Source organism: Lolium perenne, chromosome 3, assembly GCF_019359855.2.
Source record: "Lolium perenne isolate Kyuss_39 chromosome 3, Kyuss_2.0, whole genome shotgun sequence".
In the NCBI taxonomy this organism is placed as follows: Eukaryota; Viridiplantae; Streptophyta; class Magnoliopsida; order Poales; family Poaceae; genus Lolium; species Lolium perenne.
Window position 1 is genome coordinate 23,172,721 of NC_067246.2, and position 15,523 is coordinate 23,188,243.

The 15,523-nt window shown below is 47.1% G+C and overlaps 2 protein-coding genes across 2 annotated transcripts; both read left to right on the forward strand.

Moving 5' to 3' along the window:
• Positions 1–7,685: 7,685 nt before the first annotated feature.
• LOC127340934 (chitinase CLP) lies at positions 7,686–8,929 on the forward strand. Its single transcript, XM_051366704.2, has one exon. It carries the CDS (start codon positions 7,755–7,757, stop codon positions 8,814–8,816), a length of 1,062 nt encoding a protein of 353 aa, XP_051222664.1. The 5' UTR covers positions 7,686–7,754; the 3' UTR covers positions 8,817–8,929.
• A 152-nt stretch (positions 8,930–9,081) lies between these two features.
• On the forward strand, positions 9,082–11,868 carry LOC127340936 (uncharacterized). The gene is made up of 2 exons (XM_051366706.2): positions 9,082–11,424; positions 11,567–11,868. The coding sequence occupies exons 1-2, from the start codon at positions 11,029–11,031 to the stop codon at positions 11,597–11,599; spliced, it is 429 nt and encodes a 142-aa protein (XP_051222666.1). The 5' UTR covers positions 9,082–11,028; the 3' UTR covers positions 11,600–11,868.
• Positions 11,869–15,523: the final 3,655 nt, after the last annotated feature.

Here is a 15,523-nt window from a genome sequence, read left to right on the forward strand (position 1 = left end):
GTAAATCTTCTTGTTCTATATAGGAGAAAAAAATAATTAATATTATTAAACCTGATACTGAAATATAAGTAAAGCGCTGAGTTAGCTAGAAACATATATCTTTACAAAGAACATATCTGTTTACGGATACTTCTAATGAAAACTATGAGGCACATAACACAAGTTGGTTCCAGAAATACTACTTATACCATGTAAAAAAGAATCATAATTTCCAGAAGTACTATCTTATAATCTCGTGCAAGTAATACTAATTCAGATGTCATCAATACAATAACAAATTCAGGAACCATAGTGTTAGCCTAAAATCACAATTATTTCAGGTTTAGCAGATGTTTTTCAACGAAAGCACAGTTGGAGCACATTTTTCATACTCTTGGGCAGCTACTAAACCAACCTATACATACAGATTTCTCCTTCATGTAAATAAACGAAAAAGCAATTCTAAGTTTCTAGCAATCAAGATAGAAACTACTTCTCATGATTCTAAATGTTATGTAGTGATATGATATGAAATTAGACAGTATACAGAAGATGTAGATTTTACTGATGTAGCTCATCAGTTTGGTTTCAACTTGACAAATTGTGATGATCTCGGGTATTTCTCTTCTATTCATCTTCTCTTCTATGTTTCTTCTTCTCTAGTGCTCTTTCCGTGGAGTGCTAAAGCAGCAGCAACCACATCATGCCTTCCTCCCTCTTTCGTCGTATCAGATCGGCGGGACCTAGGGGCGGCGAAGAGAGGCGCGCGAAGGATGAAGTGGAGCGGGCGCTGACGACGCGGAGCTGTGCCGAGCCTGCGCGGCGGCCGTGCAACCCACAAAGGACGAATCGGCGGGAGGAGACACCACTAGCGCCCATCGATCCAGTCGAGGACGACGCGCCCACGTCCGGGGCGGCGGCGCGCTGAAGAGGAGGCATGCGGCGTTCCCAAGGATGGGGAACGGCAGGCGACGCAGGAGGCACCATCGGCAAGGGCGAGGAGCCTTGGCGGGGGCGGAGGCGAGGATGATCCTTGGCGTGTGTGCGGTGGTGCTCGTGTGGTGGAGGCCGGCCGCGACAGGGTCGGATTGGATCGGGAGGGGCTAAAGTGTAAAAGTGCAGGGACGCAGTGCGACGAAACGGACGACGTATCGGCCTGACGACGGAACCGATTCCCCTTTAGCGATCGATGTAGGTGGGACGACCAAAACTACAAAACGTATTGGGCAGAATAAGGAACCAGTTTAGTCTTTTTAAGTAGTAGAGATAGAGATTGGTGAGGCTCGAACTTGGGCTGCTAGCACACACCATCTCATGTGCTAGCCAGTAAGACTCCAAGCCTTTCTCAATGGCAGGAACACATATATATTGGCTCACTTCAGGGACTCTATTTAGATCAAGTAAAATAAATTTTAATCAGCTAGCTACAAATATTAAAATAATATATTTATATATAGTTGGAGGAGAGAAGAGGAGAGAGAATGTTAGTGGGCTATGCAAGTGCTAGCTCTAGCACGTGCCCCTAGCCAAATTATCTAAACAAAAGGTGGGTTAGCCATTGAGAAAGTAGTATATTTTTTTAGACAACTATTGTACTACCTCCGTTTTAAGGAATAAGACTTCCTCGTTCTACGAGTTTTTTGTTTGACCAAGAATTACTTCAAATAGATCAAAATTGTTTGTATGAAATTAATACCATTAAAAAGTTATTTTCAATACGAATCCAACGGTACTAATTACATATAATATAATCAAGATTTTATTTATCAATTTTTATGGTCAAAGTTCATCTTGAAATACGCGCGCGCCTTATTCCTTGAAACGGAGGTAGTACTTGTTGGCTACATATTAGCTATAGATGACACTTATAACCAACAACTACCTATACTATTGGAGTTGCTCTTAGTGCAATCCATGACGACGAGTGTGGTTAGACCTATACATTCTCGCCGGAAGCCGGCCGATGGCGAGGGGGCTGCTGGTCCGGCCGCATAAAGGTGGCTGTCCTAGGATTCCAATTCGCGCGAAGATGTTGATTTGCTCATTGTGTGTCTTCAATGATCTAGCTGGACTGTCGGGTTCCGGAAAGCTCCGTCGGCGAACTCCAAATGGACGACATGCCTGGAGATTGCTAGATCGGGTGGAATTCGGTCATGCGCACCCGTGTTTTTCTCAGGCCGTTTGGTTTCAGAGGGAGCGCTTCGAAGCTCTGCTGGTCGTTAATATCATGGAGCATGTTTTCGTTCTATGATGCTGGCCGAGAATGACATGAAAGTCGAGATCTGGGGACTAGCTATGGTGGTTCGAGTCTGGGTAGTGATGAGGAATTGGCTTGGTGATTCGTGACTTGAAGCAATGGTATGCAAGTGGGGGCGACTTCACAAGAGAAATTCAAAGTCTTACCTCTCAGAATGAAAATCTAATGTCTGACCTTAATTGGTTGTGCCTGGCAATGTCCTTGTTGAAAGCATTATTTTGAGAGTGAGGATTTTTCTTCAGGGTGAAAACCTAAAATCTATGATCGGACGACGACATCGCTGGATAAGTCCGACAACTTAGCAGCAATGTGGAATTGAGTTTCCAGTCCGGTGAGTCTTATCTATTGTTATGGGCCAATACCTACCAAAATGTTCGAAGAAGGAAGGCGCGGTGTATAACCAACCCACTCATGGCCGGCGTCATAGTTGACAGAGAAAATTGCTTTTCTTTCCCCTTAGAGTCCTCTAGCACACACGACTACTGCCGATCTTTCGCCAGATCAGGATCGAGAATCAATCCATATTTGGTCAACACGAAATAGAGCATCTTGTCAAATAAGTGAAGCATGCATTCCTTGTTGTCAAATGCATTTTCGCAACAAGTTTCAGCAGTTTGCATAATGAATTGTCTGTAAAGCTGCATTTTTTTATATGAAAAACTAGAGCCTGGACGGCGATTTACACAGAAATAACCCAAAAGTGAAAGAAAATCACAAACTGACCCTCCATGCAAACTATTTCACCCATCTAACCCTTTTGTGTGGCGCCCCTCCCATGGGCGCCACACATGGCAGTGTGGCGTCCGTGCCTCCAGCGCCACTCTCCCAGCCGACGTGGCGCCATCGACGCTAAGCTGGTGTGTCGATCCGACGTGACAGGATGTGTGGCGCCGCTCCCATCGGCGCCACATTGTGAAACTGTGGCGCCGCTCGGAAGGGCGCCACACATCCACTTAAGTGTGGCGCCCGAGCCGCCCCCAGCCCGACCCTCTTCTTCTTCTTCTCTCTTCTCTGTTTCTTCAAGACTCCAAGGCGGCCGGCGGTTCCTCCTCCTCCCCCCTCCCCCCCACCAAATCCACCACCAAATCATCAGATCTGTCCGGCCAATCTGTTCCCCATCCATTCCTCAAGGTAATACCCTTCGAATCCTTCACATTCATCCACTAATTTCATAGATCTTGCTAGATTTGTACATGAACCCTAGACATGGAAACTAGATTCGAAATTGCTATGTATGTGTTGAAATGGCTATGTATGTGTTGAATGTGTATGTGTAGGAACACTAGATATGTATGTATCCTAGATTTGTGGAGGAACCCTAGACATCAAATTTCATGAATGTGTATGTGTAGGAAACATAGATATGTAGCCCGGGTCACGAGCCTCACTTGGCTTTAAAGCACCGTCGTCTTCACTTTTTACCTTTCCAAACATACGGCTGCTATCGATCGTTGTCCTTCGTTCTGTGGCATTTGTCCCTTCTCCTATTGCTATTGATTTCATTTTCCTTCCATTACGAATTACCAGTTCTTCCTCCAACTGGGCATTCTCGAACAGATTCTTCTTTGCTACGTATCCTCGTGTTACATATGACCATTATTTGTGATGGAATAACTCATATTTGTGATTGAATAACTCATATTTGTTAGGAATGACTCATAATATGATGTTTTATCCCTAGATAAGTATGTATATGTATGTATATGATGTATGTGTGTGATGGCTTATTTGGATATATTCTCATGTATGTGTTGCTCATATTTGTTAGAAATGGCTCAACAACTATCTCCAGTGGTTTCATCAAAGCACGCATATCGAGTTAGTGAACCACGCGTATGATAACGACATCTTGGACGACCCCATCGAGTTCGATGAGGTTGCGCAAAGCCAGCACGACATCTATGCTCGCAAAGGGAGATCGACTTCTATTGTTTCCGAGCTGAACTTCGTGGTAATGTATTCTCTCATTAGCTAGTACATCATCTACATTGGCATGTGCTCGTTTAAATTGTGTATAATATGTTTGTCACAGCGGTCCGAGATCACAAAAACAGCTAAGGAGTGCGAGATTGCTTGGGACCAGAGCCAGAGAGATGAACAGCCTGTCGGACCGTTGCGGTATTTCATTAAGGTACGATCACCAACTTTGAATGTAAGCTATTATGTTCGGGTGGCTTTGTAACCATGAGTTCCTTGACGCAGAACACTGCATGAAAGATTCGGCGGTTAGCCAACTTGCAAGGTTGCCGCGACGCCGAAATTCCTACATCCTCTTCTGAAGAGCCGGAGGGTATGGACTATTTTGTTGCTGTCAAACATGTTCTTACTAATTTCAACTTTTGTAATCTCATGTGTTCATGTTTGTGAAGATTCCTGACGACGAGGAAATTCGGAGTCAAAGCATTAGTCGCGGCAAGAAGCAAGCCACACGGTCAGCTTACCAGTTGAAGCCAAGGGGCAAGGCTCTAAACCGATACACTCCGGAAGATTATGTCAACCGAGGAAAGAAGGTTGTCATTGAGGAGGATGAGGCGCCGCCGCAGAGATCATCTTTGAGGAGGATGAGGAACGACGAGCCGTTATCTTCAGAGGAGGAGGAGGTGGAGGAGCAGCAGCAACAAGAGCCACGGCAGCGGACGAAAAGGATGGCCGTCCGGAAGCAGCCTGTGAGGAGGGGACGTCGAGGATAGATCGATTTGTGTTGTGAACTCTATCTTCATTGCTACGTGTTCTAAACTCTATGTCATTGCTACGTGTTGTGAACTATATGTCATTTCGAACCATGTCTATTGTTGATACTTGTTGTTTGAATCTACGTGCTACGATGTGAGCTATGATGTGTTATATGTGTATGTCCTATGTGTATGAAATTGGTATTGTTGTGTTCAAAACTGTTTAACTAAGGCAAGAATCTTCATGGTTTTAACACAAGTCAACAAGTGACGCCCCTCACACTGGCGCCACACCTCACTATGTGGCGCCCATGGCATCAGTGCCACATATGTTGATTATATGTCAAAACATCCAGTGGCTCCGGACTCTTGGTCCTTAGCCGTTTTGGCGAGGATGTTTGTGTGGCGCCCGTGGCATCGGCGCCACAGTGTGAAGTGTGGCGCCCCTCCCATCGGCGCCACACATAGAGCCTCCCCAAAACGGCTAAGTCCCAGACCATTTGTCTTACAGTATGTTTTGGGCAATTAGAAGTGCATGTGTGGCGCCGATGGGAGCGGCACCACACGTCCTGCCACGTCGGATCGGTGAACCAGCTCAGCGTCGAGGGCGCCATGTCGACTGGGAGAGTGGCGCCGCAGTAACGGGCGACACACAGTCATGTGTGGCGCCCATGAGAGGGGCGCCACACAAAAGGGTTAGATGGGTGAAATAGTTTGCTCGGAGGATCAGTCTGTGCTATAGTTGCAACAAAGAGTTATTTTTGTGTAAATCGCCAGCCTGCACACCAATGATATGCACAACCGAATTCCCCTGTTGCCGATGAGATGTGTGCATGTCCCGACTGCTGCCATGCAATCAGCACCAGTTCGTAAACAGGGAAACAACAGGGCTGGCTTGCAGACGGCACGCACACAACTCTGATCACACGATCGATGCACCGCACCGCAGCGGCCACCGACGGGTGGTTGCGCCATAAACATCAGAAAACAACGTTGCCGCTCCAAGAAATCAAGCCGGCATCGCCGTGGCCCATCGAATGGTGACCGCTCTCGCTCCGATAATTTAACACGAGGACGGAAGAAGACGGCAACGTTGCCGCTCCCCTGGACTCTCTTCCGGCGTTGCCGCCAAGCTCGTAAATTGCTTTCGCGCGTGATTGATGCATGCATCTCGATCGAATCCTGCCAAACCTGGAGCGATCCAGTCAAAACATCTGGAAGCTGTGCACTTCGGACAGCTGTACCATGGTAGGTGATGACGGAACGAAGTAACCCAGCCGACATGTACAAGCACAGTGCACACCCTGAGCGACATCGACCATCAGCTCCTCCAGCTACTTCATCTTATCTGCTAACGACTTAACCCATGCATGTGATGGAAATGGGACTGTCAATCGGCTGCCAATCAGTGCACGCGACTCTTACGTGGTGCGTTTAAAGACGTCGAAAAAAGAAAAGAAATTCAGGTTCCTCAAGCAAACCATTGATCACCCGAACACGCATGCAATTCTTGTAACTATAGTATATGGTTATCTAGTGCGACATGTTATAGAGCAACCTGGAAGATAGTTCGTTTTTAATGACATTTTGAAGTTCCAAAAAATCTGAATAAAAATCTTACATGTAGGTAATGTTGTATTTTACGAATTAAAGGTGTGACTAGTTCTCAGTCGACGGAGATCTATCAATTACTTAGTTATCGGTTAGATGGTGTCATCAAATCTCATTCGCAACAATGCTACAACTCACCATTAGCACAAATCACAAAGATAATCTAATGGCATGAAGGCATTTTTCCTGGTCAGTTGCAACAAAAAAGGAACCAGTTGCAACCCCAACCAGCAACCCAAGTGCACGGATCACGGTGAAAATCTCATGGTGCAAGACTCGAATGAGAACTAAGATAGTTCTACTAAGATAGTTCAGAGAACTAGCGAAACCGATTCTATAAACATGCAAAATTTTAAATCGAGAATGCCTTATACTCCCTATGTTCCCCGATTTAATTAGACCAAGAAAATTCATAACTTTACTCATCAATTAGTGCATGCACCAATAGTCTAACATGCATGAGAGAATAGAGAGAAAAAAAGAGAACATGCATTGGGGAAGAGAGGTCAATAAACGACATAGGATTTTTTATTTCTAACAATATAAAAAAGCTATCCAGCGTTATAATCCTTAAGAAAAGGCTGCAAAAAAATAGTAAGACTAGAAATCTGCACATTTTGAAACATCCAAAAAAAAGTTGGATTTTGTCATTTATGTGGCTAGAAATACAAGGTGTTTTGAGTTGAGATTTTTTTGTCGGTAGAATACACGATCGTCAACATCTATAATTCTTTTCAGATTTTTTTTTTGGAAATTTAAAATGACATTTAAAAAAAAACTAATTAAAAACGGCCTACAATAAAGTAGCCCGAGCTACATTTTTGTAGTTTCCGTATTGCTATCACTGTATATTGTCAATCTGCACTGCTAGCTGAACCGCACGGTCCAGAAGAACTCAAAGGAGAATGTAGTTGTGAACACTGAGACATAAAGTGGATGTAAATTAGTGCACGCATGCAGGATCTTAATTGGATAATGCCATGCTCATGAGGGAGCTGGACTTTGAACGAGAAGAATCAGATACTATGACTGTGATAACGTAGAAAAAAGGAACTCTGGTTCGTCAAGCAACATTGATCGCAATGTTGACCACGCATGTATTGGTCCATCTGATCTGAATAGTCTTCACATGGATCGAGCCCCAGGCTCCAGCTTATATATAGCGCACGTACGTGCATTGGTTCACAGCATCAACCTGAGCTGATCGAGCTGCCCAACCCAAACCCAAAATCACAATGTCGCAACTCAAACCAGTCATCTTCTTCGTCCTCCTCGCGCTGTGCGCGTGCACGGCGGCGAGCGCGCCGTTGCTCATAAAAATCAACAAGGGCGCGGCGTCTACAGCCCTGTACACGGCACCCCTCAGGGCCGGCCGCCCGCTCGTCCTCGACCTCTCCGCGCCGGCCATCACGACTCCGTGCAGCAGCGGGACCACCACGACCGTGACGCTCTCCGCCAACACCACCAACGGTGCCAATCCGCTGTCCCCGGTCTCCTTCGCCGCCACCGCCACCTGCGCAGCGGCCCCGTCCGGTGCCGCTGGCGTCGCGGGGCTTGGGCGCTCCAGCGCCTCGTTCCCGGCGCAGGTCGCCAGCACGCAGAAGGTGGCCAACTCCTTCGCGCTCTGCCTCCCGAGCGACGGCAGGACCGGGTTCAGCGGCAACGGCGTGGGCGCGGCCATCTTCGGCGGCGGCCCGTTCTACCTCGCCCCGCCCGCCGACCGCGAGGCCATCACCACGCTCCTCTCCGACCCGGTCCCGCTCCGCCAGCCCTTCGCTGGGAACCCCGGCTACTTCGTCACGGCCACCGGCGGCGTCGCCATCGACGGCTCCGTCGCCGCCGCCGGCCCGCTCGTCGTCGGCCTCTCCACGACCGTCACCTACACGCAGCTCCGCGCCGACGTGTACAGCCGCGTCATCGCGGCCTTCGACCGCGCGCTGGGCCAGACCGCCAAGGTCGCCGCCGTGGCACCGTTCGAGCTCTGCTACGACGCGTCCAAGCTCGGCTCGTCACTGTCGGGCTACTCCGTGCCGCAGGTGGACGTGCTGCTCGAGGGCGGGACCAACTTCACGGTCGGCGGCGGCAACTCCATGGCGCAGGTGAACTCCAAGACGGCGTGCTTCGCGTTTCTGAAATCGTCCGGCAGCACCACGGGGCCGCCGGTGCTCATCGGAGGGTTCCAGCTCGAGAACAGGCTCGTGGCGGTCGACAACGCCAAGCAGCAGCTCAGCTTCACCGGCTACCTCCCCGCCAGAGGCTTCTCATGCAGCAACTTCAACTTCACCAGGGCTGGCTAGCTAGCTAGTCTACACTCGTACAGTCATCCACGTCCTTTACATGATTAAACCTCGTGCTTGCATATGGTGTGTTAAAATAAAGGAAATAAATTAAATTTGATATGGACTATTAACTCACGGAGTGACATCTTTATTTGTTGTTGGTAAGATTTAGTAACATTCGCGCCAAATCATCGTGAGCTACTTGAATGGGACCGACGCAATCACGATCTCTTTAAATGAAGTAGCGGCCGTCTTTGGTTGATTGAAAATGTCCGCCAAACCAAGTAATGGTTTCATGAATCGAAAATCGCATCTTTGGCGCCGCTATCGCTCTTTGTCGAGTGTCAAAAATCCAAGCACTCGCCACATGGATCCCCGCTGGAATCTCGACAACGTCACAACTTGGGACACCTCCTTCGCCAATCGCTAGGATATGGAGCTCGCCAGGTACGAGGGGGACGGGTCGCCTCCCGTGGATAACAACGAGACCGGACGGCGGCTATGATTGGGCAGCCGGACCCTCGAGTGAGTGATGAACCACATTTTGACGAGCGACTACCCTCGTCTACGATACCCTCACTTCCATCCACCGAAGAACGGTGGCAGTGACGGTGGCGGCTTCATTACCCGTATGCCATATTCCCTCCCCCCCTCCCCCCTCCCCGAGGCTGCAGGAGCCGAAGGAGGGACCAGAGTGGAAGGCGCCGTCGGAGTACGCCATGGTCGCCAACGACTTTAGGTGCCCCGGTGACCCGAAGGATTTCCCGGGCCAACACGTGAACATCTGCGCCTCTCTCAAACCGCCACTGTCTTAGCTGGTGGAGGCTGGCCGGTCATGGTGGGTGAAGGAGGAATAGGCATGTCGTGCACACCGTGGTGGCAACGGGGCCTACGATGTAGTGGATGCGGCCATCTATCCCCGGCGCGTGCGACATCACAGCCTCTACGGGATGCAACCACCACCGCCGCCTCGTAGGTTCGAGCCGCGCTCGGCGAGCGGCGACGACGGCTCCTCCGACGAGGGCAACTACGAGTACATGTACTATAGGCCTAGATATGAGTATGTCTAGTCTTTTATTTGTGTAAGAGAATAAAAATAATTTAAGGAGCCAAGTTAGGGAAGCTACATTCCTCTGACTTTCCTTCTTCATATTCATATTATTCATATTCATATTATGAAGTCTATTTTGATCTAAATTAACTTGCATAATAAATATGTGTGCTATCCAAGTTAGGGCGGCAGCACTCAGTACACTAGAGGTGCCTTCAGCTCCTGCAACGTCTCCGCCATGCTCGCACTCGCGCTAAATTACCTCCCCGTGCGCTGACAAGAGAAACTACACCGTGAGGAGCGATTACGACCTCCTCATCTAGGCCAAGCACTGCCCTAAACTCCCTCCATACTGGTTTACAGGGCAATTACGTTTTTCGAGAAAAACTTTAACTAACAATTTGGTCAATAAAATATAGAATATATATTACAAAAAATGTGTCATTGAAAACTTCTTTTGAATATAAATTAAATGGTATAACTTTTGTGGTATATATTTTATTTTTGCTGACTAAATTTGTAGTCAAACTTTTATCTCGAAATACGTAATTGCCCGGTATGGAGGTAATATTCAGCTACGGTGATTGTTGTCTTGCAGTGGTAGAGGAAGGAGCACAACATGGAAGCCGGTTCTGATGGGCCCAGCCTGCAGACCCATCGCCAAAAAGGAGGCACGATTCGGCGCGCTCGCCCCTCACCTTCTCTTCCTTCGCCCGCGGCGGCGGCGCATCCCAAGACTCGAGTTTTTTCTCCTCACAGAGAGATCACGCGGCGGCCATGGCCATGGAAGGAGAGGTGCCCCATGTTCTCAGGGAGAACCTAGCGTGTATCCTCGTGCGTGCCATGTCCGCTACGAAGAACGTCGGGGCCTAGCGCGACCGCCTCCTGCAGCTCCGCCGCCGGCTGCAGCAGCCAAGCCCCGAAGACGAGGTCCAGGAGGAGGTCGCCGCCGGCCTCCGCAAGGTCTACTCCAAGGGCCTCGACTACGGCGCCCGCTACCTCGCGGACTGCCTCGAGACCGCGGCCGAGAACCGCGACAGCCTCTCCTTCAGCATCCCCGCCTTCGCCGTCATCCCCAGCGAGCAGCTCTACGGCCTGCTGCGCGGGCAGTGGCACTCCCCGCGACCGACCACCCTGGTCCAGGCCTTCGCCCGCGTCGAGTCCGCCTACTACGCCGTCATGCTCTCCTTGGAACACCACCTCCCCCGCTGCATCGAGCTCCTCGTCGGCGTCCGGCCACCCTCCGGCCACCGCCAGCTGGTCGGAGTCATGATCGGCTACGCGGATGACCTCATCGCCGCCGCCAAGGAGCACCTCCGCCACCTCGCCAATAGATTCGAGGGCCGCCTCCCCAACCCCGACACCGACCCAGCCGCCACTGGCAAGCCCCCTCAGGCGGAAAGCACCGTGGACGTGGACCTGGCGCTCACCTACCTCCACCGCTCGTGCTCCCTCACGAGCCTCGCCGTCAAGCACCTGGACGTCGCCATCTCCTTCATCTCCAGCTTCCTCGACCCGGACGAGGTCGCCAAAATCTCCGAATGGACCGACCAACGTACATACTACATCTCAGAGGTACGCACAGTGTAGTACGTACTCTGCCTTTGCTACTACCAGATCTGTTCATCCATGTGCCGCCATGAATGCATGGTGCAATTTCCCGCAAAAAGAAAAATGGAATCGAGCTCTCCAATTCATTCTCTTCACTTCACTGCAGGACGGGCCTTATCCACCAGGTGAAACAGCTTGAACCGTTGATCGAAGTCGAGGATCGCGTCAGCCGTTTAACTGGCCTATTATTCTCTCCACTTCGTCCAAGCTCCAACCTTTTACACTTCCAGTTCAGTTTCGTCACACAATCTGCCGCTGCTATAGTGCTATCTATGTTGCATCTCGGGACGGCCGTGGTTATCCATGTTTAATCTCATCAGGCCTAGAAGGTACTACTGGTGCAATGCTGTAATGTCATAATATCTGAACCTTGTCTGTGGACGATCGCACGAACTGAATTGCAGCAAAATTGGGATTTTGGACATGCTACGTTTTTTTTTAGATCAACAGGGGTCTCCCCCCAGCTCCATTTTCATTGAAAAGGAAGCCAAGTCTTTTATAGAAGATAACTAAAACAACACAAACGAAAAGAGAAACAGGCTTTTTGCTGGGGAGATTGGCTGCCATCCCAACCAACTCCGAAATACCAGCGAGCCCTGGAACAGTTCTTATAGCAGTGAACACACACTAAAAACATACGATAACTAATTCCATTACAACCAAACAGATAGGTAGGAGCATACTAGCACAGCTCCCAAACTTCTCAGTTTTCCCCTGGCATCCTCTTGAGACTACATCACCTTCTCAGTCCAAGACGATCAGGTGACCACATGAATCTTGTGGGAGTCACCAGGATTGTCCAGGAGGTAGGCCAGCGTTGCCCTGCCATCAAAACTTGAGTTCCAGGAAGAGACCCAATCGAAGGAGGGACATCTCACCCCACTGGGAGGCAGAGAGGAGCTCTTAAACTGGTTAGCAGCAGGTCCATGAATCGACCGTTTCCTCTAGATTCTAGTTCTTTGAAAGGTTTCAACCAGTACCGAAGGAGGAAGAGAACCCTTCGCCACACCTGTTTCACATTAATCCAAGTGGTTTTGTTAAACACAAGACTATTTCTATTAAGCCATAAACCCCACAGAACAGCTGAAGAAGCTACATTAAAGTGCATGAACTTTTTGTTACAAAGCCATTTTGAAGCAATTGATTCAAAGTTAGTAACATGCACTTCAAAAATCTCTTCAAACAAGTTCCAAATAGATCTAGCCACTATACATTCAAACATAAGATGGTGAACTGATTCAAATTCAGAACACATCTCACAGTTCATGGGTTTAGGAATACCTCTAGCTCTCAGATTATCCCTAGTCATGATCTTATTCTGAGAAAACAACCATAAGAAAATTTGAATCCTAGGAGGGATTTTCAGTTTCCAAACAGCAGGTAGATAAACTGGAGTGACGCCTCTTAAATTAATGATAGCATATAGAGAGCTAGATGAATAAATCCCAGAAGAGGTGTATTGCCAGATCAGCTGATCTTCCTCTTGAGAGAAAGTTATAGTCTTAGCAATCTCTAGCAGCTCAAACCACTGAACCATCATGTCATCAGTGAAGGTTCTCCTAAAAGTACCTCTAATCTCCTGGCCATCCCAGATATCAGAAATGGTTTTGTTCTGTTTGTTAGAAACAAAATAAAGATCCCATAATTGAGTAGCCAAAGGGGAATTGCCAAACCAAATGTCTTCACAGAACTTTATGGATTTACCATTCCCTACATGCCATTTATAACCAAACTTCACTGCTTTAGTAGCCCACATAACACCCTTCCAGAAAGTGGAAGGCTGAATATCATGACAGGACAGAATGTTTGGATTTCTAGTGTTATATTTAGCATCTAGTACTCTTCTCCATAGAGCCCCCTCACTCTGGATGTATCTCTTAATCCAAGAACCAATCAAACAAATGTTTAGGTCTTGGAGATTTGGAATACCTAAACCTCCAAATTCCTTTTTCATGCAGATGGAAGGCCAATTAGCTAAATGAATTTTATGATTGCCTTCTTCATCATTCCACATAAAGTTGACCATCTGTGAATCAATCAGATGCAGAGCCCACTTTGGGAATTTAAAGAAGGAAAGAAGATAAATGGGGATACTAGCTAAACAAGACTGTATGAGAATTCTCTTGGCCGCAGAGGATAGAAGTTTCCCCCTCCAGCCAGTGATTCTTTTAAGAATGTTCTCAATGAGAGGTTGCAGATCCTCTCATCTCAACCTATCATAATGCAAAGGTATACCTAGATACTTAACAGGAAAACCTCCCATGACACATTGGAAAATATCCAAGAAAGGTTGGGTTTCACTAGTATCCATATTAATAGGAATAAGTTCACTTTTATGAAAATTAACTCTCATACCAGAAATTTGCTCAAAATAGGTAAGAATCCATCTTAAATTTAAAGCAACTCTCTGATCATTTTTAAGGAACAAAAGAGTATCATCAGCATATTGGAGACTAACAATTCCTCCAGGTAAGAAATTGGGGCAGAGCCCACTAATCAAACCACCTTCTGTCCCTTTAACTAACATCCTAGAGAAAACATCTACAATGCAATTGAATAAGAGAGGGGCAATGGGGTCCCCCTGTCTTAAACCTTTGCCAGTCAAGAAAAAATCTCCCTCAATGTCATTAACCTTTACCCCAACAGATCCTCCTTGGGTAATTTGTTTAATAAACCTAATGAAGGTGGGTTGAAGCCTCTGAGTTCCAAAACCTCATACAGGAAATCTAGGTTAACCTTGTCATATGCCTTCTCATAGTCAAGTTTTAAAACTAAACCTTTATCTTTATTCTTATGCACTTCATGAATAACTTCATGTGCAGTGACAACACTTTCTAAAATAAACCTTCCTCTAATGAAGGCTGATTGATGGTAAGAAATAAGTCTATCAATGATTTTAGCCAATCTATTAGTCAGGACTTTGGTAAAAATCTTAAAAGAGCAATTCAAAAGGCTAATAGGTCTAAACTTCTTCATGGATCTAGCCTCATTTTCTTTAGGTATAAGAGTGATCATGGCAAAATTCAATCTATATAAGTCTAAGTTATCATCAAACCAAGCATTAAACATATTGATCAAGTCAAGTTTGATCACATCCCAAAACTTCTGATAAAACATAAAGGGAATACCATCAGGTCCAGGTGCCCCATCTGCATAAGATCCAAAAACTGCAGTTTTGACCTCTTCTTCAGTAAAGGCACTCCCTAACATTATATTTTCCTCCAAAGTTATTTTTTCATCCTCAGAGAAGAAATTATCTTGGAGTCTGATGGCTGGTCTATTTTCTTTTTTAAACAGATTGATGACCCACAAGTATAGGGGATCGCAAAGTCTTCGAGGGAAGTAAAACCCAATTTATTGATTCGACACAAGGGGAGACAAAGAATACTTGAAAGCCTTAACAGCGGAGTTGTCAATTCAGCTGCACCTGGAAACAGACTTGCTCGCAAGAGTTTATCAGTAGTAACAGTTTATAGCAGTACCAGTAGTGAAATAACAGCAGCAGTGGAACAAAGACAGCAGTAGTGATTACAGTTCACATCAGGATTAAAATACTGTAGGCACAGGGATGGATGACGGGCGTTGCATGGATGAGAGAAACTCATGTAACAATCAAAGCAGGGCATTTGCAGATAATAATAAAACGGTGTCCAAGTGCTAAGCAATCCATAGGCATGTGTTCCGTATATAGTCGTACGTGCTCGCAATGAGAAACTTGCACAACATCTTTTATCCTACCAGCCGGTGGCAGCCGGGCCTCTAGGGAATCTACTGGATATTAAGGTACTCCTTTTAATAAAGTACCGGAGCAAAGCATTAACATTCTGTGAACACATGTGATCCTCACATCACCGCCTTCCCCTCCGGTTGTCCCGATTTTTGTCACTTCAGGGCCTCGGGTTCCGGACAACGACATGTGTATACAACTTGCAGGTAAGATCATAAAACAATGCATATCATCATGAAACAATAACATGTTCAGATCTGAGATCATGGCACTCGGGCCCTAGTGACAAGCATTAAGCATAACAAGTTGCAACAATATCATCAAAGTACCAATTAC